Genomic DNA, 21,367 nt, shown 5'->3' with positions numbered 1-21,367 from the left:
TGGATGAATGGAGAGATGATTGGATAAGTGAATAGGGACTCACAGCCACAACTGAATGGGAGTGTTGATGGATGATAAATGAATGAATAAATGCATCAGTGGATTGACGGGTGAGTGAGAGGCACAGAGTAGTAGATGGATACAGATTTGTGGGTAAATAGAAGGACAGAATTTAACATGTGATTAAATAAATGACCACATGGGGAGTGGATGGGTGAGGAGATGGGTGGGTAAATGTACAGAAGGAGAGCGGTTGAATTGGTAGAAGGACAGATGGTTAGATAAGTAGGTGAATGGATGTGCACATGTATGTGTGCACACAACCTCATATGCATAGGTAGATGTGGGGGTAATGGATGGAGGAGTGAATAGATGGATGGATGGATGGATGGGTGGGTGGTTTGAAGAAGGAAGCAGTTGGGCAGGATGAGTGAGTGGGGAGATACAAGCCTAAATGCATGAAAAGGTAGGTAAATGTGTGAATGGATGAGTGGGTAAATAAGTGGATGATGGCTGCATATGTGGGTCAATGGGTGACTGGGTGAATGGGCAGGTGGACGAATAGATAGATTAGGTAGATAGATGAAAACTGAAAACAGAATTAGTGGCTGTGAGCTGTCCATCCATATAAGTGAGTATCTTATTTCTAACAGAGAAAATTAGGCCTAAAGATGGGAAATGAAAATAGGAATTCCTAAGGGGAAAAAATAAAGGCCTAGGGAAAAGGAAGATGGGGTAATGGAGCCAGAAGGGGAGTGGGCACAAAATAGGGGAGCAGAAATCACTCTTTTCTCAAACTGCCCTGCTGACCTCAAAGACTTCTTCATCCAGGATACGGGCACCAAAGATCACCACTCCACGGGTGTCCAACACAGGACGAGCACTTCGGGGAAGGGGCCGGGTGACTCGCTTCTTGCAGTCAACAATGAGGGTGACAGACTGGCCTTTCACTGCCACAGCCACACGGTGCCACCTGGTCATGCGGAAAGAGGTTCAGGTGAATGAATGACTGACTGACTGAAAGCAGGGAGGCCAACAGGTTGGGGAGCAGCTGATAGATGTGTTGGAGGCAACAATAAAAGTAGTGGTCACAATAGCTATCGTTTACTGAGTGCTAACCATACACAGGCTAGGTGTGATGGTTTTCTTAATTGATCTCTCTTACAGATATAAAAATTGATGTTCAAAAAAAGTTAAATTGCCCAAGGAACAGGTTAGTACTACAGGCAGAGCAAAGATAGAGATTCTAAAGCCAAAAACTCTGGTCTGGAAGTGACTGGCATTTGGGCAGTGGGTAAATGTTGTGTGGTCAAAAGGGTTGGCAGGATTTCTCAGTTAAGGGAACAGGGGTCCTGGGGCACATTCTCCTGAAAATGTGGGTCAGACAGGCCACTGGGGAAATTGACTCACTTGCCATCAGCTAGACTGAGGCCTCGGAAGACTGGTTGGGCCTGGGGTTGAGGCCGTCCAGTCTGGTCTTCATATAGAAAGCGAACAGGTCGTCCAAGCTCCAGACCCAGCTGTTGGACACCCTGGGCACTGTAGAGAGTCAGGAGGGGAGCCTGGAGGCCAGGACGGGTCCGGACAACAGTCAGCAGAGAGAAATCTTTGGGAAAACCTTCTGGTATGGGAGAAAGATACACAGAGATGGAATGAGAGACAGACACAACCCCTTCCCTCCTGCCATCCGATCCCAGACTCCATCCACCCTCTGGCTTCTCCCGGCTCTCCTTCCCTGATCTTGTCACACATACCTGGGAAGAGCTGGCGGGTGGGTGCACTAAGCTGATCAGGTCGCGACACTCTGTAGGCCACATGAGATGGACAGATGCCCCTTGCCTTCCGGACACCATCAGGGAGGGAGGGAAACCTCAGGGCCCGGAGCACATCCACAGAGGGTGCACCTAGGAGAGTCCATGAGGGTCAGGAAAAAGAGTCTGCCCTCAGGAGGGCCTAGATAGGGGACATCGAGGTCTAGAACTCAGCATCCTAGGGCTCAAACTCCCTGGAAGGCAAAGATCACCTGTCCTTTACTTTCTTCTGAATGGGGTCCATATGGATGAAAAGCACAAAGTTACCTGGAGGGGGAAGGCAGCTTGGCCCCAAACGCGACTTCCAACATCTGTCTTTCTTACTACCTCCCTATCTCTGTCTCTCAGCCCAAGAACCTATCTCCATTAATATCTCTTAAGCTCTCTCTCAACTTGCCATCTGTCTCCTCTTCTCTCACTCTGATTCTCTGCCTGTGCACCTGCTGGTCTTTCTCTGCATCTCTTCCTTCTCCATTTCCTTCACATTCTCTCCATCCTTTTCTTTCCCTGTTTTTCCTCCCTCTCTCCCTCCCTTTCCATATCTCCCAGTCTCTGGCTTTCTGGCATCTGTCCCATTTCCAGCACAAACAACATCTGGTCAATCGATCATTCTGGGCACGGGAGGGGCAGGGGGACCACCAGGAAAAGAGCAGAGAGGCAACTCTATGGGAGAGGAATTTGAGCTGCTACAGATCTGGGCTTAGAGAGGTGGAGACAACTCTGCCCATCCTGAGGAGATACAAGAAATAACAAGAGATACAAGAAAGAGCTATCCCCAGAGCCTGTGCCCCCTGGCTTGCAAGACAGACTCGGGGTGGAGGGGATGGCTGAAGCTGCCACGCAGAGCAGAAGCAGATCCAGGGCCCCAAGCCACACATCTGTAGATCCCATCAGAGTTCTTGCCCAAAACCTGGGCAAGCTCCCCACACCTGGAACCTTCATCCTGCCCTGCCACTCCCACCACCTGTGATCCAAAGATTCAAATCACAGGCTCCAGCTTGGTCCATCCAGACCTCAGCTTCCTAGAGCCCAAACTCCCTGGAAGACAAAGGTCACCTCTCCCTGGCTTGTTCCCCAGGATACACACTTCTCACACTGTCAGCTCCAGATTGGAAAAAAAAAATCCCCAAAAAGTTTCAGCAAAATGTTCAAAGAAGTGTGGGCCAGGGCAGAGGCCAGAGCAGTTGGGAGAGCAGAGCTGGGTGGGGTGGGTGAGGTGGGGCAGGCAGGAGAGAAAAGGCCCTTTGAGTCCAGGAGCCGGGAAACCACAGCCTTCCCACCCCCCCCCGCCCCTGCCTGAGCCTGGCCCCCGCGTGTGGCAGCTCCGCAAACACCAACACACAAGGGCCGCTTTGAGAGATGAAGGTGAATGAGACACAGAGACTCACAGAGACCCCAGGCCAAGGAGACCTTGGAGGCCCCCACCCTCCTCCAGAGCCCAGAAGAGTACAGTTGGATCCTATGCACAACTATCCACCGGCCCGCCCACCTTCTTCCCACCTCAAGCCACATTCACCCCACTGTCTCATCTGCCCACAACTCCCTACTGGTATCCCATCACCCTCAACCTCTGAATCCCCAAATGCCCTATTCTCTAATCTCAGGACTGCCATAGTAACCCATCTCCCTAGAGTCCCACCTCCACCCACTCAGCCCCCAAAGAGAACACAGTCATCATGACTAGCCCCTGCCTTCATGCCAAAGAGTTCCTTTCCCCCAAGAAAGACTCCTAAACCCTGTATACACATACACATCAATATCCTGTCCCTGAGCCTCACTCCTCAGAACTTGGAAGTTCTTTCTATAATCTAGTCTAAATTCGTTATGCTGCCATTCTGACCATTTTCTCTCCAGAGCAAAGAAATGAACAGTCAAGTTATAAACAAATCAGTCCCCCTGTTTTTTGGGAGAAACTGAACTCCAGCCTGCCCAGTGCTCCCAGCCTCCTGTTCTGATATCAAAACCCCCTTTCTAGGAGCCAGAACTTCTGTGTCCTGGGGGGAAAAAAAAGGAAAGGCTGGGGTTGTGGACACCAGGGTCCCAGGGGAGCCCGAATGGCCAGAGGGGGAGGGGTGGAGCAGGAATGCAAAGAGTTGGCTCCAGCCTCAGACACCTGATCCCGGCCTGTCCAGCGGCCGTCCTGTTGGCAGCCAGCCCTAGTGCTCCCCAGAGCCAGCCGCGTGGCAGCATCGAGGGCACAGGGAGGGGGTGGGGGACATTGCCGGGGGAGACCAATGGGACAGATAGTGGCGGCATCCCTTCTTTCTCAGCATACTAGCCTCTGCTCTGCCCCAAGATGTTCATCCCTCATCCCTCACCCATCAACACTGGTATCTACCATCCCAACATCAGCAAAGCCTGGACCAGACTGGCCCTAGCTATCCTGAGGAACCAACAAAAGCACTCAGGGCTGTCTATGGTGACTCTCATCCTTTCGGCTTTACCTGCCTCTTCCAGTCACTTCAAAGAGAGAGAGATCCCTACTCTCTTTCCAAAGAACCCAAGTATCCTGCCTTCCTGCCTAAACCCTGAAGACCCCAAATCCCTTTCTTAGACTTAGAATCTACTGCCCCAGGTATCAGTGCTCCCCTCCCGGGGGATACTTAGAGCTCCAGCAGACTCAGACGACCAGGCTTCAGAATTCCTCTTACCTGCCCAGCCCGGGGCAGCGCTGAGCCCCAGCACCAGAGGTAGGAGCAGGAGGAGGCGATGGCAGCGGCTGCACCGCTCCATGACTGGACGACCAGAGCGCCAGGTCCCAGGGACCCAGGTACGCCCGGAGGCTGACAGGAGACAGCAAGCAGGCTGTGAGTCTCCGAACCCGGGATTCAGGAGAAGTCAGAGGCTGTCCGCAGCGACAGCTTTCAACGGCCCCGTTCCATATAGCGAGGTGCCGTCGGGGTTCCGATGCTGCTCCCTCCTCGGTGGCCGCGCCTCCTCTGTGTCCCCGGCCACCCCAGCGGCCCAGAGCCCCCACCCCGCCCCCGCCCCCCCCCGTCCGGCCCCCGCCTCCAGCCGCCCGCCCACAGCCACCGAGGGGAAACCCCACCCTCAATCTCCCCACCTGGGCCTGGGTGGGGGTTAGGGATGGGAAACCTCCCTCTGTTGCAGACCCTCGATCTGCACCGTCCTGCCCCTTGCAGGGATTCAGTGGCCAGTACCCCAAGATCGCCTTTTAGGAAGCATACTGTCTTCCCCAGCCCCTTCCTTTTCTAGGATCCAAATGTCCAGTCACACACACTCCTGGGTTACCTCCCCCCTTGGGGGTCCAGACCCCCTTTCGGAGAGTACTGGGAGGGATTCAGGACACAGTGGGAGGAGAGAGGCGGGCCCAGGGGTCGCCACCCCCACGCCCACCCGTAATCAGGTCTCCATAATTACCTCCCTCGCCCCGCCCCAAGTAATTACAGAGCCAGCACCGGGCTGGGGTATTTATAGACAAGGCTATAGATAGCGACTAGCTGGTGGTGGGGAGCAGAAGGGAGGGGTTCCTTTGAGGAACGGAGGAAGCCGGCTTTGGGATAAAGAGAGGCCAGAGACTGGAACAAACACAGGTTAACCAAGTCCCAGGAGACGGAAAAGAAGGGACTACGTCAGGGAGAGCCCAGGTGAAAAGGGACCCAGTGATGGGATAAGCGTGTAGTCGATGCCGCTGGTAGGGTCCGGGAAAATGGGGTCACTCAGGGACGTGGGCCGCCTCCAGACCGGCAATGCCTGGAGAGGCTGCTGCACTCGGCGCCCGGCGCGCCCCCACGAACGGGCACCGCGCCGGGTCTGCCCGGAGCCCGCGGCGCGGCCGGAGAGAAGGCCTGCCGAAGCAAGCCTAGGCGCCGCCGCCCGCTGGCGCTGGGAGGGCATAAGTGAACAAGGCGCCTTTGAGAACCAGCTGCCCCCCTTCCTCCTCCGCCAGGCCCCGCCCCCAGCCTGGCACACCCTCTTCCCCCCTCCCCGACAAAGCACGCCTTGTATCCCCCACCCCGCGCCAACCTCTCAGGCCCCAGGGAACCTCGGCCCGGGCTGCCTCTAGGGAGTGCATCCAGAGCTCCCAACCGGATAAGGGTAACCCCCATACCAGGCCCGTGCGGCGCTGCCCACCCCCATATATATTCACCTCAGTCCAGAAAACTGTGATTTTAATTTGAAAGCGATTTTATGTGCGAGTAACGAGAGAGGAAAGGACCCCAAAGAGAAGAGATGCAGGGCAAAAAAATCATGCAGCCCCAGCACTCCATCTCTGCAGGTTAGCCACCTCCCCTCAATTCTCAAGCCAGGATCCTATGTCCCCAGCCTACACCTGGTGCTTAGGGCTGTGGGAGAACTGTGAAAGGACCCAGGGACTACACTCACCAAACCAGCCAGCCAGGGCATCGTCACAGCCCAGACCCCTGTCCCAAACTAGACAGGAAGAAGGGGAGAGAGTGGGTTGGGAAGGCCAGTGCTTGGAGGGGCCCAGGGACAGACCATCTCAGGGACCCGCCTTGCCCAAATACCTCCACCACTGGCATTTCTTAGTCAACCTGGGAAAGTACAGTACTTCTTTGAGTCTAACTGCAAGTCTCTATCCTCAGAGGAAATTAAAAATAGCAGATCAGTTCCTACTTCTCCACCAGCCCCTTAAACCACCACCGCCTTTTTTTTTTTTTTTTTTCAGTCTGACTGCAGAAGGAGGTGAAGTGTAAAAGGGGAGTCTGGATAGGAGACAGTGACAGGACCTCCTCCCTCTTCCAGAGGTCCCCATCTGTCAGGTTTGGGAGAAAGAAGGCCTGTCAGAGGCCTTCTTCCATGCCCATCAGTTTGAGGGGCCTGCCCCCCAACATCCATCTCTGGGGGATTTTCCCACTTCCACTCTTAAATGGGAGTAAGTCAGGATGGGAAGGAAGCAGGATCCCAGGAGCAGGGCCAGTGCTTTGTGCTAGGAGAGGAACAAGGGGTAAGAAATCACCCCAAATCATGGGAGACCCCAACAAATTCAGAGACTCAAGGACAGTGAAGAGAGACGTCCAGTCCTCACAGGGATTTGGGTCCCCCCCTGACTTGGGATACCAAGCAAACCCACTAGAGAGCTGACGAATCCCTTGGAGGTCTTGGTTCTGCTCTGTACTCCTCTCTGGGAACACAGTCCCTCCCACCCTGTCCCAGGCTGAGTCCTCTTAGATAGCACCCCTCAACCATGAGGAGCACCACATGTTGGCATTGGCAAGGGCTCAGGCCAGCTGGTGGGGAGCCTCAAGCATCTCCATAAGGAAGGTGTCGATGGGGGTGTCACCAATGAGCTTAAAGAAAAACAGATGCTCTAGACACTTAAGGCCGATGGACCGGAGGGCAGGAAGACGTAGCAGCAGCTTGGCAAACCTGAGGTGGAAGACAGAGAAGGGACATAAGAGCTAGAAGCACACAGGCCCAGAAACATACACCTCCCCACCCTGCTGGCGGCCTCAGTCCCCAAAGCCCCATCTCACCGTCCCTGCTGCTCAGGGTACTTCTGTTTGCAATAGGTCTCCAATGATGCATACACTTTCTCCCGCAGGACCTCCACCTCACTGGGGTTGGAGAGGCCCTTGGCATCTGGGATGGCAGGAAGAGAGAAGGAAGAGGAAGGCAGGCAAATCAAATCAGGACAGACATGCAGATATGGCCTACAGGATACCCCTTTAGGGCTCCACCTACTTGCCCTTTGCCAGATGCCAAGCAAGGGAAGCAGGGCCCACTGGGTTTGTGGGATGGGGGTCAGAAAGGGAATGTATCAGAGGAAGTAGCTTTTTCCTCAGTCAGTTGGGAGATTTCCAGATTGAGGGTCTTACTGAAGGGGATAGCTGGGTAACTTAGGAGTCTCCAGAGAAGAGGAGGCTCCAAGGTAGCCTTGCTCTTGAGAGACGGGGGTAATCCTCCCCTTACCTGGATTAAACAGAATGATTGCCCGCAGGCAGCCAAGCTCTGTCTTGTCCATCCTCATGTCACGCATTTTGGACACTAGCTCTGTCAGCACCCTGGAGAGGGACCTGCAGGTCACTCAAAGGTCACAGCTCAGCCAGCCTTGGACACGGACCAGCCTATAGCCCCACCCTCCTCTACCTACAGGCTAGCCCAGCCGAGGGCCACTGACCGGTCAAAGATGGCTCCCACGCCTGCAGAATGGGCTGAGTTACGGTGCACGTGGAGACCTGTGGCCAGGAGGATGCCGTCTCGGACATCAATGGACCGGTGGGAGAAGGAGGCGATGAGGAGCTCATTCCAGCCTGCGGAGGGCAGGGCAGCAAGGGTCAGGAGCCAGAGCTCAGCTCATGGGATTCAAAGCACATCAGGGGAAGAGAAGAAGAGGTGGCAAGGTCGACAAGCTTGGCTCCCTTGCGTATGCAAGGTAAGGCCACTAGGTCACTGAAGGTCAGGAGGCCAAAGAAGGGTCAAATGTCAAGAGGTCAAAGGGATTCAAGGTCACTGACCTGCCCGTAGCAATATGACCTGGTCATCCAGAGGTAAGGAGGAAAAGTGTGGGATCCTCTTCGCCCACTCAACAAGTGTGAATAGCTGTTTGTCAGCTGCCTGACAGATGTTAGTCACGGGGTCGTTTGGCTGCAGGGGACAGGGGGGTAAGATTTATGGACGATCTGAAGATACACTGGGAGCCCCCCTTGTAAGAGATCTAACATCCCCTTTCTCTATATAATCTTTCTTCATTTAGACCAATCTCTGTAAACCAGGCTTCTTGCCTGGCACTCGTGTAAAGGATTAGTTATTTGCTTGTGGTCCTGCAGATGGAGGGAGCTAACACACCCACCTGAAATGTTTTGAGAGGCTTTGTTTTGGCAGCATTTCCAGTCCCAGGCAGTGTGAGGAACATTGAGGGGAAGGGAAGGGCAGAAAGAACAGACCTAGACTCCCTCCCCAGCACCCCCCCATCACAAAGGAGAGGGATTGATCCCATCACTCACACTGCTGCCGCTACCCCCGGTTCCCCCAGGACCCTCAACGCCCTGGTCACTCTTCTGCTCCACAGCAAGCTCTGCCTCCAGGATCCTGTCCACGGGCATCTCCTCGGGGGCTCCCCCAGCCCCCTCCCCATCCCCGTCCTTGTCCTTTCCCCGCTGACGCTCCTCCTGTACAGCTGCAGGGGGTGGGGAGAAAAAAGTGAAAGGTCAGCAGCCAGCCATGAGGGAGTCCTGAAACATCCTTAGAACCTTATCAAAGTCTGATGTCTTGAGGCTGGAGTTGTAGCTCAGTGGTAGAGCACTTGCCTAGCACATGTGAGGCACTGGGTTCGAACCTCAGCACCATATAAAAATAAACAAATAAAACTTTAAAAAGTATTGTGTCCATCTATAGCTTAAAAATATGTTTTAAAAAAGTGTGATGGCTCTTGGGAAATGTTTATAATAATTGGGGAAATCACTAGAAAAGGCAGACTGGGACACTCTGAAAGCAGCAGTTTAATTAAAGGGCAGATTAATAAGTTAAAAGGAAAGAGGAGGGTAAAGGAATTAGAAAGGAAGCTGATATTTAAACAGTGCTAAGCTTAAGCTAAACTAGTGCTAAGAAACATATTGAACATTCACTCAAGTATCAAAAGGACCCTGGGGACTCTTGTTCCCACTTTTAAAGGTGAAGAACTTGGGTTTAAAGAGGCCACATAGTAGCCAGACAGGTGGCACACGCCTGTAATCCAAGCGCCTTGGGAGACTGAGGCAAGAGGATTGCCAAGTTCAAAGCCAGCCTCAGCAACCTAGCGAGGTCCAAAGCAATTCAGTAAGACCCTATCTCGACATAAAATATAAAAAAGGGCTGAGGATATATGGCTCAGTGGTTAACTGTCCCTGGGTTCAATTCCCAGTACCACCAAAAAAAAAAAAAAAAAAAGAGAGACAGAGACTAAATAAATTGCCTATGTTCACATACTACATGGCAGATTCTACACTTGAAACCAAGCATGCCTGATACAAATCTTGTGTCCCTCTGTCTCAATTTAACAGGCAGTAAAATGAGCACTGGCCTGCATCTTCAGAATTAGCACTCTGATCCTGGCCCTATTACTCTTTTGTTGCATGACCTTGGGAAAGCCAGGCCCCCAGCTCATCTTTTCTAAAGAAGGGATTTGACCAAGAAACTTTCTGAAGAGTCTCTCTCAGAATTCCAGGAACCAGACTTAAGAAGACAAGATAGAGGGGCTGGGGTTGTGGCTCAGGGACAGAGCACTCGCCTAGCCCTGGGTTCGATTCTCAGCACTACATAAAAATAAATAAAAGTATTATGTCCATCTACAATTAAAAAAATAAAATAAATAAATTTTAAAAAAAGAAGACAAGATGGAAACGTAAAAAAGGGAAGGCAAGGCCTTTCATTAAGGTCTACAGCTTGAGAGAGTAGAGTCTCAGTAGTGGGAGAAAATACCACAGAGAACAGAGAGATGGAGACCAGAGGAGAATTGGGATCAAAGAGAGGAGTGATTGCTCAAGTTAGAGGAGACAGAGGAGACCATGATAGGTAAGGAAAGGTTATCCTACCCTAGAACCAGTCTGGGCTGGGGAGGGGTCATAGTGCAGGCTACAGACAGAACCATTAAGATGGAGCAGGGTACCAAGAAGAGCAGATGAGAGGGAGAGGGAAGACAAACATCGCCCCCTGGAGGACAGAGAGAATAGTCCCACATTCCTGACAGGTACACAGGCTGTGGTTTCCTTCAGTCTTCCCTCTACTTCCTCCCTGCTCTCCCACCAGCAGGATGGGAAAGGAAGGACCTGTGGACTGCAAAATTTAAGTAGAGAAGTTCCTTACCTTCCCTCTTCATGCCAGTGGCCAGGCACTTCTGATATCGACAGTACTGACAGCGGTTCCGCTGGCGCTTGTCCACTGTACAGTCTTTGTTGTCCCGGCATGAGTAGGTCAGGTCCTTGCGGATGGTGCGCTTGAAGAAGCCCTTGCAGCCCTCACAGCTGTAAACCCCATAGTGTTTGCCTACAAGGGGAGGGGGATAGCAACATTAAGGCTGCATGGAGACCTCATCACCATTAATTCTCTTACAAATTTCCCCTAAGCAAAACTTAGTCAAAGTTCTCCTAACCTTTGCCCAATGTAGATGAACCAGGAAGTTAAGGGATAATCCATTCCCACCCTCTTCACTGTTCAGAAGCCCTACAAAAGCTGACTTCCCTCGGCCAACCCCACACACTCCATCCCACATCTGAGCTTCAGGTTCCTCAGCCTCCCCCAGCTCACTTGCTCTGACCCAACCCAAGAAGCACCAGGACTGTTTCCTCCTCTGTGCTCTGAGCCCCATACCTGAGCTACGGTCCCCGCAGATTGCACAAAGCCGTTTGCCAGCCCCAGGGCCACCTGGAGGGGGTGGACAGTGCAGGCCCCGGACCCCTAAGACTGGTGGCTTCACATCTTCAGGGGGGCCAGACCCACCCCCAGGGAGCGACACTGTTGAATTAATCTGGGATAGGGGAAATAGGGAAGTCACAGGGAGACTCATTGGGAAGCAAAATCTCTTGGAGGTAATGGAAATCATTCCCTATCGTTAGGCAGGGCCCTGCATTGCACATCGCAGAGGGCATTAGTTACATTCAAGTCTATGAGAAGGGTCATCCCTGGAGCACAACCCCAAAGAGAATAACAGTTCTCCCTTGAAATTGTGAAACACAGCGGCCCTGAAGGGCATGTGTCTTGGAATGGCAGGTGGGACAAGATGGGTGGAAACTCATTGGCAGGTGAAGGGGACTTCAAGATTATTTAATAGGGCTATTTTATTTAATAGAGTTAGGGATCAAACATGCAATGGAAATCAGTCGCCTCAGGAAGGGCTAAGGACCACAGGCCTACTAGAGGTCTTGGAAGGTCAGTGGATAATGGGAAGTTCAAACAAGGATCTGGGGTTACAAGGAAAACAAGGAAATGAAAGTGGAGAGGCAGTAAGTATGTCACAACCTCTCACCTGGGGGCTGCTGACAGGCCCGGAGAATCCTGGGGGAGCTGGAGGGGGCAGACCAGGGGACCCCATGGAAGAACTGATGACTGGGAAAGGGGAGCCCAGCGGGGGTGGTGGCATTGGAGGTGGGGGTGGAGCCCCAGAGCCTCCAAGGGATGGGGCTGCTGAAGGGGGAAGAGGTGGCCCAGGAGGAGAAGGGGGAGGAACCCCCTGGGCAAGAGGATTTGGAGAAGAGCTGTCTGGGCTTCGGGAATCTGGGGGAAGGGTACATACAGCACAGAGACACAGAGACAGAAGAGACAAAAAGAGAAAATGAGTCTCCCAGTCATCCACCTGAAGACTTTAATTTTCCAATCCCCCACCCCACCCCACTCCACTCATCCCCAAGTCCAGAAATACCCTGCTGTCAAACAGTTTAACTCCTAATTATGGTGAAAGGAGGGGTTGACAAAAGAGAGGGAAAATAATTCAGGTGAGAAAAAATTACAACCAAAGCATCTCAATGAATACCAGGTCACCGGGAGTATAGGTGTCTCCTGGGTGGGGCAGCACGTGGGATGGACCAGCCAACCCCCCTCCATTATAACCAGGCAGCCAGAGCCTGCAGGGGAAAGACACCCCCCCTAGGACGCAGGGTCTGCCTTCAAACGTCCAGAGTCCTCAAGTTCAAGGGGAATCGTGTCATTCTCACACCCAGGACCTCGGGTGCAGGGATTTCAGAGGCCACCACAGGGAGGGCGGAAACTCCCCCTCCCCGCCCCGCCCCGGGGGGTGGGGGAGGAAGGCGCTAAGGCCCTCGGGAGGTAGAAGACGCGTGTTTACAAACAAGGGGGCGGGAGCGCCAAGGAAAGAGCGCTGGGGGAGAGCATGGGGGAGGGGTACAGATAGCGCGGTCACTTGCTCTCCAGCCCGTCCGCTAGGACACTCACCCCGCCCGCTGTCTCCCATCCCGTCCCGTCCAGCCTCCCCCGGCTCCGGCTCCGGGGTTTGTTGTTCTCCGGCTGCCGCCGCCGCCGCCGCCGCGGGATCCAGCCAGGGCCGTCGCCGCCGCCACCGGGACGCGACCCCACAATGCATTTCTTTTCGCACCCCCACCGGCCCACACTGCCCTGCGGCATGCCGCTGGGGGAGGAAGGGCGGGCGGGCGGCCCAAGACATGATTTCTGGTTGAGTGTAGGGATACCGAAGAGGTGCCAGGGGTTCCCAAGGATTAACCAGGGGACTAGCTGACCACGAGGAAGCCCCAGAGAAAAAGCCGGTGACCTGGATCGAGTCGAATTAAGCGGCTCGCTCAGCTCTGTACCAAAATGACAGCGCCTATGTGGCAGCCATCTTTGTACAGACGGGAAGTCTCGTCGCTAGTTCCCGCCCCCTCGCCTAGTTGAAAACGAAGGAGGCGGTCTCCTCCAGCCTATTAGTCCGCCTGTCCCACCCTCCCCTTAAATAACCTCCACTTCCGCGCATGCGCGCCACTGTAGAATGGCCTCACTGCTACTAGAGTGCCGCCATATTGGTAAAGGTATTAGGGCGAAGGTAGAACGGAATTTCGTGTTCTCGCGGGAGCTAGAGGCGTGACTGCCACGTCCGAGCAAAACGGGAACGGAGAGGATCCCGGAGCCGGTGAGAATTCCCTGCTTCCCTTCTGTCCTTTTCAGGCCTTTTCCCATCTAGTGTGTCATAGAGACGAGGGACCAGAGAGCCTGTAAAGTGTCTTGATTAAAGGCTAGAGTGGTGTCTTGGGGGGGGCCTACATCCAGGAAGGGGTTCGGGATAAAGAGAACGAGTCTTAGGAACAATGTGGGAGGGGACTGAATGAGATGGGGGAGCGTCCCGTGGATGTGGTCCGAGGTCGCAAGCTGAGTAAAGCAGACCCCGTGTAGAATTGAGGGTCAAGTAGAGTCATTGTCTCTGTCCCTCTGGTCAGCGTGATGGCCAGGGGCCTGCGGGCCCCCCACTGGGTGGCCGTAGGACTGCTGACCTGGGCGTCTTTGGGGCTGCTGGTTGCCGGACACGGGGGTCATGGTGACCCGCACGAGGACATGCAAGAGGACTTCCATGGCCACAGCCACAGGCACTCACATGAGGATTTCCACCATGGACACAGCCATGCTCATGGCCATGGCCACACTCACGAGAGCATCTGGCATGGGCATACCCATGGTCATGATCACGGACATTCACATGAGGATCTGCACCATGGCCACAGCCATGGCCACTCCCATGAGAGCCTGTATCACAAAGGACATGGACATGACCGTGAACATCATGGAGGCTATGGGGAGTCTGGAGCTTCAAGCATCAAGCACAACCTGGACACTGTCACACTCTGGGCTTATGTGAGTTCCCAGGGGATGGGGTAGAGAGGGACTATTTCTGGATTGTTGGAAAACTTCACAAAACTTGACCTCTGACTCTCCTCACTAGGCACTGGGAGCCACGGTACTGATCTCTGCAGCTCCATTTTTTGTCCTCTTCCTTATCCCAGTGGAGTCAAACTCCCCCAGACACCGCTCTCTGCTCCAGATTTTGCTCAGTTTTGCTTCTGGAGGGCTCCTGGGAGATGCCTTCCTGCATCTTATCCCTCATGCCCTGGGTAAGTATCTAATCCTGCCTCAAAGTATAAACTACTATCTTATTCTTTAGGGATAAAAGGGTTCTTTCTCCTTTGTGATTCCTGACATTCTAATATTCATCACATACACATCCTTTAGGACATGTTTTCCTCATCTACATTTTTTTCTTTCTTCCTGCAGAGCCTCATTCTCACAACACTCTGGCACAGCCCGGACATGGACACTCCCACAGTGGTGAGGAAGAGATATATGGGTACAGCTGTTGGGATGCTGGGAAAAATCTGTGTCTTCCTATTCTTCACCTCCTGCACTTGAGGAGGAGCCTGTAATCCACATCTCCCATAACCTCTCAATGCCTCCATTCCCAGGCCAGGGCCCCATTCTGTCTGTGGGGCTGTGGGTTCTCAGTGGAATTGTCGCCTTCCTTGTGGTGGAGAAATTTGTGAGACATGTAAAAGGAGGACATGGACACAGTCATGGGCATGGACATGGTCCCACACATGGAAGTCACAGAAGACAGGGTGAGCCCAGAAACCACTCTGCTGAAAACCACCTTGTGTGCCTCAAAATCCCTTCATCCTGTGGCTGTCAGGTGGAACAGACTTCCCTTTGAGGATGTGTCAGAAGATGTCTGCTCTCAATCTGACCAACTCCTTTGTTCCCTCAGAGCATCCTTCAAAGGAGAAGTCCAGCTCAGAGGAAGAAGAAAAGGAAGCAAGAGGGTTGCGGAAGAGGAGAGGAGGGAGCATCGGGCCCAAAGATGGGCCAGTAAGACCTCAGAACCCTGAAGAAGAAAAAACAGGCTCAGGTAAGGGCCAGGGTTGATGATAAGCTTGGGCAAGGGGCACCATTGTGAATCACACAGAATATATATTGTGGATATTGCTGTGTGTCTTGGAAACACTGAGGGATTATGTGTGAGATGATCTCTGAGAGGAGATATGAGAATGGCTGACGAGGACTGGAACTGGGGGTGATGGATGCTTCTGATCGTTTTCTTTCTCTGTGCTATACAAGACCTGCGTGTGTCCGGGTACCTGAATCTGGCTGCTGATTTGGCACACAACTTCACAGATGGTCTAGCTATTGGTGCTTCCTTTCGAGGGGGCCGAGGGCTGGGAATACTGACCACAATGACTGTCCTACTTCATGAAGTGCCCCATGAGGTCGGGGACTTTGCCATCTTGGTCCAGTCTGGCTGCAGCAAAAAGCAGGTTAGTAATGATGCCCACCAAGCATAATTACTTCAAACCCTTTGCTCCTGCTCACTCACTCCAAACCCAGGACTGCCTCTCATTAGTTCTAAACATGGACAACAAATCTAGAAATGAGGATGAAGAAGTTTCGTTTTCTTTGTCCTTTAATTCAGTATTTCTTGAATTGCAGTCTATAAGTCATCTGATTATTTTATGGGTAATGTTATACACTGGACTACAAGGTCCATGGGAAGGACCTATGCTCAAATTTTTCTATCAAGTGCAATGGCATACTATAATCCCATCAATTTGGGAGGCTGTGGCAAGAGGATCAAAAGTTCGAGGCCAAGGGCAGCATGCTGGTGCATGCCTATAATCCCAGAGGCTCAGGAGGCTGAGGCAGGAAGATGACAAGTTCAAAGCCAGCCTCAGCTACTCAGCAAGGCCCTAAGTAACTTAGTGAGACCCTGTCTCTTAAGTAAAACATAAAAAGGGCTGGGGATGTGGTTCAGTTTTCAAGTGACCCTGGGTTCAATCCACGGTACCAAGAAAAAAAAGTTCAAGGCCAGCCTTGGCAACTTAGCAAGACCTTGTCTCAAAATAAAAAATAAAAAGGGCTGGGTACAGATGTAGCTCAGTGGTAGAGTGCCCCTGGTTCAATCTCCAGGACTGCAAAATATATATATATACATTTTTTTTTTCTTCAGAAAATATGTAGTCTGGAACAACCTTCCCATCTTTTTAAACCCGGCTTTTTAGTTTCTGAAGACATGCACCCAACACCTACACACCTATTCTTCACTAACCACATCTAAATCACTGATAGTCTTGGGGCTGGGGATATAGCTCAGTTGGTAGAGTGCTTGCCTCACATGCACAGGCCCTGGTTCTCCCCAGCACCATAAATAAATAGATAGATAGATAGATAAATAAATCGATCGTTGATAGTCTTTAGCTATTGATGAGTACGTTTTTCTCTTTTCTGCCCACCAGGCGATGCGTCTACAACTACTGACAGCAGTAGGAGCACTGGCAGGCACAGCCTGTGCCCTTCTCACTGAAGGAGGAGTAGTGGGCAGTGAAGTTGCAGGTGGTGCAGGTCCTGGCTGGGTTCTGCCATTCACTGCAGGTGGTTTTATATACGTAGCAACAGTGTCTGTGTTGCCAGAGCTGTTGAGGGAGGCCTCACCATTACAGTCACTCCTGGAGGTGCTGGGGCTGCTGGCAGGAGTTGTCATGATGGTGCTGATTGCCCACCTCGAGTGAGGTGGGATAAACCACCCCCACCCCTGCCCCAAACGTCTACCCCTAACTCCAAGTCAGGGGTCTATGGTAGCTAGGGGCCCTGGCCATGGACATCTGCCAGAGGAAGGACTTGTAGCCCAGAAAAAACGGTGACTTTGGTATTAGGACCTTCAAGTTTTGGTAGTCTTACAGAGGTCATAGAGGTGAGAATAAAAGGCCAGAGGGACCAAAATGTTGGGCACTGCCCAGCTATATTGTAGATTTTGGAGGGAAAAATGGGGCCATGAAGAAAGCTGCAAGAAAAAGGATGGCAACCCACCTGGTGTACCCTACCTACTTGTCTCTGAGGACCAAGCTGCCAAACATGGGGTCCTCCAAGGTCCTTCTCATCTGTTGGTGGAGGCTTCAGGGAAGACCTGAATCCCGGACTGATGAGGTGACAGGAGGAGTTGGGGGTAAACATCAATCGTGTGTCCTGATTTGGGAGTGATCAGAGGATTAGGGGGTGGGAGAAGATTAGTTGGTAATCTCAGCCTAATTTTTGTTTCGTTTCTATTCATTTTATATCATTGTGTTTGAATCGAGGGGGAGGGGTGGTGACCGGAAATAAAGACCTTGGATCTTCCGCCCCACATGCACTCTTTGTCTTTTTGGGGGGAATGGGGCCCCTTGTCTCCCCCACTCCCCAGGCCCCCTTTCGGTGTCGTCTGGACACGCCCCCACGGTGGGAGGTCGGCCCGCGCTCCTGGCCGCAGATGGCCTGTGGCTGGTGGGGTTTCGATGGGGCCTTACCACGCCCCCACTGCTTGGATTGGCTCATGGCTTGGGTGCCCGCCCACCCGCCGCCCGCCATGGCGTCTCAGCTTCGGCTCCGTTCTGCGCTGGCCTTGGTCACAGGTTCAGAGGGTCTTAGGGCGGGTTGGGGTGCCCGAGTTATGTTAAGGGGAGCACTCTCAAGCCCCACGGCCCCAGTGACTTTTGGCACCTTGTTCGAATTTTACTAACTTTGCGCCCTGTGACTTCTGGCCCGGCCTCTCCTCTCTCCTTCCCTTCTCCGCATACTTTTTCCCATCTCAGGTGCGGGTAGCGGCATCGGCCGGGCGGTTAGTGCGCGCCTGGCCAGAGAGGGGGCTACCGTAGCCGCCTGCGACGTGGACGGGACAGCAGCTCAGGAGACGGTGCGGCTGCTAGACGGGTCGAGGAGTGAGGAAGGGGCGCCGGGCGGGAACCACGCTGCCTTCCAGGCTGATGTGTCTGAGGCCAGAGCTACCAGGCGCCTGCTGGAAAAAGTGCAGGTGAACTCCAGGCAGCCTTGCCCTTGCACGCACACAGTTAAAGCTCTAACATTGTCCCCACTGCCCCTGGGTCTTTGTGGTGTTTTGATGTGTAACCTCCCCCCTCCTGTAGGCCAGCTTTTCTCGCCCGCCATCTGTCGTTGTGTCTTGTGCGGGCATCACTCGGGATGAGTTTCTGCTCCACATGTCTGAGGATGACTGGGACCAAGTCATAGATGTCAACCTCAAGGTGGTGACCTCTGAACCTGTGACCTCTGATCCCCCAAGCCAGGAGAGGGAATTGGAGGAGGGCTGTCATCCCAGCTGATCTCACCTTACTACCCTCTTCTGCCAGGGCATCTTCCTAGTTACTCAGGCTGCAGCTCAAGCCTTGGTGTCCAGTGGTTATCACGGCTCTATTATCAATATCAGTAGCATCGTTGGAAAGGTCAGGTTGGGTTGGGACAAGGTCAGCCAGCCAAGTGGGCACAGAGAGAAGGGCCCCTCCTTGAGATTCCTTACTCACCTTAAATCTCTGACTCACCTGTAGGTGGGGAACATCGGGCAGATAAACTATGCTGCATCCAAGGCTGGAGTGATTGGGCTCACCCAGACTGCAGCCCGCGAGCTTGGACGGTTGGTCAGCCACCTCTGGTGCAGGGGACTTCACTGAGGCATGTAGTGGCGTGAGGGAAGGGTCAGTAATCGGTCTAGAGTTCAGCAGCCACTCTCCCTTCCACAGACATGGGATCCGCTGTAACTCTGTCCTCCCAGGGTTCATTGCAACACCCATGACAGAGAAAATGCCACAGAAAGTGAAGGATAAGGTAGGAGGCCGTCAGTGGAGGACACAATCAGTCAGAGACCCAACGTCTCTGGGTTTCAGAGAGAGAAAATGCTGGGCACAGTGCCTGGCAAACAGTAAGTATTCAAAAAATGTATGAGGGATGGAGAAAAAAAAAATCATGGACTCAGCCTTCAAAACAAATCCATAAAAGAAACTTTCACCACCCATATATGAGTGTTTCCTTCCAGGTGACCAGAATGATCCCAATGGGACACTGGGGGAACCCTGAGGGTGAGCACTGAGTGGAGAGGAGGGGACCTGAATAAAAAAACCCAAAATTTGTATTTTGGGGAGGGTCTCACCAGGATTTGTAGTTGGGGTGGGGGTGAGGGGGTGCCAGAGATCATGGCTACTTTGAATCTATGGAAGTGAATGGGATTGTGCCCTTTCCCCACCATTCCTATAGATGTGGCAGATGTGGTTGCATTCTTGGCATCTGAAGACAGTGGATACATCACAGGGGCCTCAGTGGAAGTCACTGGTATGATGCCAGCATGGGGAAAGAGAGGGCACAGAAGTGGAACTCAAACCATATGAGAAAATGAGGGAAGCCTGGAGCTACTGTGGGAAGGGCAGAGGCTTTCAAGGCCAAGAACAGAAATGGGCACCCCCAGCCCATTTATCTCTCCACCCATGCATCTGTCCAAATGTTTTTGCCCCTCCCAGGAGGTCTTTTCATGTAACTGCCTCAAGGACCCTGGACTCTTCTCACTCCCCCACCACTCTGCCGGGTCTCCTGCTGATGAGGACTCAAAGTTCCCAGGCTACAAAAGGGGTGGCAGTGTATGGCCCAGGAATGCTGAATATGGGAGGCAGGGGTGCTTGTGACCCTAATAAATTCCAAATCCTCTTCCCTGCCACCTCCGGTTCTTCTTGTGTCCAAGCCCTCAGACCCTTCCCCACCTCCCCCTCTTCCCTTTCCCGAAGGATTGTTCCCTTTCACTGCCTGGTCTCCCAGGGCAACCCCCGCCGCCGGGTGTGAGAGGAAAGAGTGTATGTCACTGTGTATGCGTGACACTCTGGGTCTTTTTGGAGGGAGGGGTTTCTGCCCTACCCCCTTTGGCTGGTTCTGCAGTGCCAGTCCCCTCCCCCCACCCCAACTCCCTGAGTCCTTATGGTCCCCAAGGGTGATTTGTTCTTGGCCCCATCCTGGTGTCCAGTCTGGCCTTGGAAGGGGGTCTTGGAACAGGTGGCCCTCCCCCACCCCTCTCCTTTCTCTCAGTCCCCCCTCCCCTTTCTCTCCACCTTACAATAGCTGCAGCCGGCTTGGGGTCTGATGGGGGGGATTAGGGGAGGGGGCCAGGATTAGGGGAATGGACCAGCCGATGAAAGGGGCTGGAGGAGAGCAGAAGGGAGGGGGTTGGGAAGAGAAGGAGGAGGAAGGGGAGGGGGTCCGCGCTAATCGACTCTGGCGCCCACATAAGGACTGGCCACGGACTGAAGGAGAGGACAGGGAAGTAGGGGGCAACTGGGGTGGGGGGGTCGAGGGAACCCACTGCTGACTTGTCCCAGAGACAGGCCACCCCCTGGCAGCCTCTGCCCAAGTCCGGGAACCCCTGCATAGACTGGCGGGGGGAAAAAACCCGTCACGGTCTTTTTTCCCCCCCATATCCTTCTCATTCCCTGCCCTCAATGGGGATCGCTCTGCTCTTTCCTCTTGCCTCTCCTCTCGGTTCCCTTCTTTTAGAGTCCTGGAAAAGGCTTCTGCCCACTTCCCACTCCAGACATTCCGTCCCTTGTGTCCCCCACCCACACGCGCACACCCCCTCCCCAATGGGGGCCCCATCTTGTGTGTGTGTGTGTCCCTGCTTCCGCGTGGTGTCTCCATTCCCCCGTTCCTCCCGTGCGCCTCCCTCCCCCGCCCCGGGCCGCGGCTCTTGATTGTCCAAACGCAATTCTCGAGTCTATAGCTCCGGCCGAGAGTTGAGTCTGGACGTCCTGAGCCGCTGCCCCCAAACCTCGAGCGGGAGAGCGGGTCGGAGGGTCTAGGGAGAGGCAAAGCGGAGGGTGGAGCAAATCCCCAGGGTTTAGGGGAATCCCGAGTACTTTGGGACCTAGTTGCATTCACAGGACTTGGCTAAGGCGACAGAGCCTCTTTTGGACCTTCCCCCCCGCCCCGGGATCCCAGGCTGTGGGTTACGAAGAAGTTGTATGCAGGGGGCGGGAGAGATCCCCAGTGCCACAAGGGGATGCGGAGTGGGGGAGGTGGCCCCCTTCCCGAGCCCTCTGTCCCTCCTGGGGTCCCAGCGATCCCAGGCCCCGCCCTCCCGAGCAGAGGCCCCGGGTGGGGAAACCCGGGTAGGGAACAGTGGCTAAGGTTGGCCGCGCAACCGTGCTGGGCCAGGGGAGGAGACAGAGGTCCCCACGTGGCGCGGGACTCCCGGGACGCCTGCTCCTCGCGCGGGGCGGGCGCGTCTCGTGGGCGGGGGAACCCCGGCGTCCACGTCGCGTCCCACCCGCGCCGCGAGTGGCGGGTGACGTCTGCCAGCGGGGGGGTGGAGT

The 21,367-nt window shown here is 53.8% G+C and overlaps 4 protein-coding genes across 10 annotated transcripts in view; 2 read left to right on the top strand and 2 right to left on the bottom strand.

Moving 5' to 3' along the window:
• Col11a2 (collagen type XI alpha 2 chain) overlaps window positions 1-4,736 on the bottom strand; it is a 28,406-nt gene extending 23,670 nt beyond the window's left edge. For all 3 annotated transcript variants that reach the window (XR_009228642.1, XM_046464550.2, XM_058585601.1), the window contains exons 1-4: window positions 4,463-4,736; window positions 1,755-1,904; window positions 1,411-1,621; window positions 811-973 (exon numbers count right to left, since the gene is read on the bottom strand). Coding sequence is in view for 2 of the 3 variants with exons in the window: in XM_046464550.2 (XP_046320506.1) it covers window positions 811-973; window positions 1,411-1,621; window positions 1,755-1,904; window positions 4,463-4,544 (606 nt within the window). In the remaining variant the exon portion in view is untranslated. The remainder of the gene's footprint in view (window positions 1-810; window positions 974-1,410; window positions 1,622-1,754; window positions 1,905-4,462) is intronic.
• A 1,191-nt stretch (window positions 4,737-5,927) lies between these two features.
• Window positions 5,928-13,093, bottom strand: Rxrb (retinoid X receptor beta). 2 transcript variants are annotated; one of them, XM_046464471.2, is made up of 10 exons: window positions 12,660-13,093; window positions 11,737-11,984; window positions 11,082-11,238; window positions 10,578-10,757; window positions 8,741-8,913; window positions 8,252-8,381; window positions 7,915-8,047; window positions 7,707-7,810; window positions 7,271-7,376; window positions 5,928-7,163 (listed from the first exon to the last, which is right to left on the bottom strand). In XM_046464471.2, exons 1-10 carry the CDS (start codon window positions 12,886-12,888, stop codon window positions 7,016-7,018), a joined length of 1,608 nt encoding a protein of 535 aa, XP_046320427.1. In that variant the 5' UTR covers window positions 12,889-13,093; the 3' UTR covers window positions 5,928-7,015. The 2 variants fall into 2 exon arrangements, with proteins under 2 accessions (XP_046320427.1, XP_046320428.1); XM_046464472.2 differs by having other exon boundaries at window positions 7,707-7,798.
• A 99-nt stretch (window positions 13,094-13,192) lies between these two features.
• Slc39a7 (solute carrier family 39 member 7) lies at window positions 13,193-17,378 on the top strand. 2 transcript variants are annotated; one of them, XM_046464474.2, is made up of 8 exons: window positions 13,193-13,350; window positions 13,655-14,066; window positions 14,155-14,323; window positions 14,484-14,537; window positions 14,672-14,824; window positions 14,971-15,111; window positions 15,321-15,517; window positions 16,493-17,378. In XM_046464474.2, the coding sequence occupies exons 2-8, from the start codon at window positions 13,659-13,661 to the stop codon at window positions 16,763-16,765; spliced, it is 1,395 nt and encodes a 464-aa protein (XP_046320430.1). In that variant the 5' UTR covers window positions 13,193-13,350; window positions 13,655-13,658; the 3' UTR covers window positions 16,766-17,378. The 2 variants fall into 2 exon arrangements, with proteins under 2 accessions (XP_046320430.1, XP_046320431.1); XM_046464475.1 differs by lacking the exon at window positions 13,193-13,350 and having other exon boundaries at window positions 13,750-13,801; window positions 14,165-14,323.
• Window positions 17,379-17,552: 174 nt separating this feature from the next.
• On the top strand, window positions 17,553-19,725 carry Hsd17b8 (hydroxysteroid 17-beta dehydrogenase 8). Of its 3 annotated transcripts, none has more exons than XR_006856143.2 (9): window positions 17,553-17,641; window positions 17,822-18,039; window positions 18,152-18,268; window positions 18,374-18,466; window positions 18,569-18,654; window positions 18,761-18,939; window positions 19,054-19,096; window positions 19,272-19,346; window positions 19,532-19,595. XR_006856143.2 is itself a non-coding variant. In XM_046464477.2 (9 exons), exons 1-9 carry the CDS (start codon window positions 17,563-17,565, stop codon window positions 19,546-19,548), a joined length of 813 nt encoding a protein of 270 aa, XP_046320433.1. In that variant the 5' UTR covers window positions 17,554-17,562; the 3' UTR covers window positions 19,549-19,725. The 3 variants fall into 3 exon arrangements, 2 of the variants coding, with proteins under 2 accessions (XP_046320432.1, XP_046320433.1); XM_046464477.2 differs by having other exon boundaries at window positions 17,554-17,641; window positions 18,761-18,845; window positions 19,532-19,725; XM_046464476.2 differs by lacking the exon at window positions 19,054-19,096 and having other exon boundaries at window positions 18,761-18,845; window positions 19,532-19,725.
• The last annotated feature ends 1,642 nt before the right edge of the window (window positions 19,726-21,367 follow it).

This window comes from Marmota monax, unplaced genomic scaffold (genome assembly GCF_021218885.2).
Source record: "Marmota monax isolate L192 unplaced genomic scaffold, Marmota_monax_Labrador192_F-V1.1 WCK01_AAM20220418_F8-fsc00211, whole genome shotgun sequence".
Taxonomy (NCBI): Eukaryota; Metazoa; Chordata; class Mammalia; order Rodentia; family Sciuridae; genus Marmota; species Marmota monax.
This window is presented reverse-complemented; position numbering and strand designations above follow the sequence as displayed.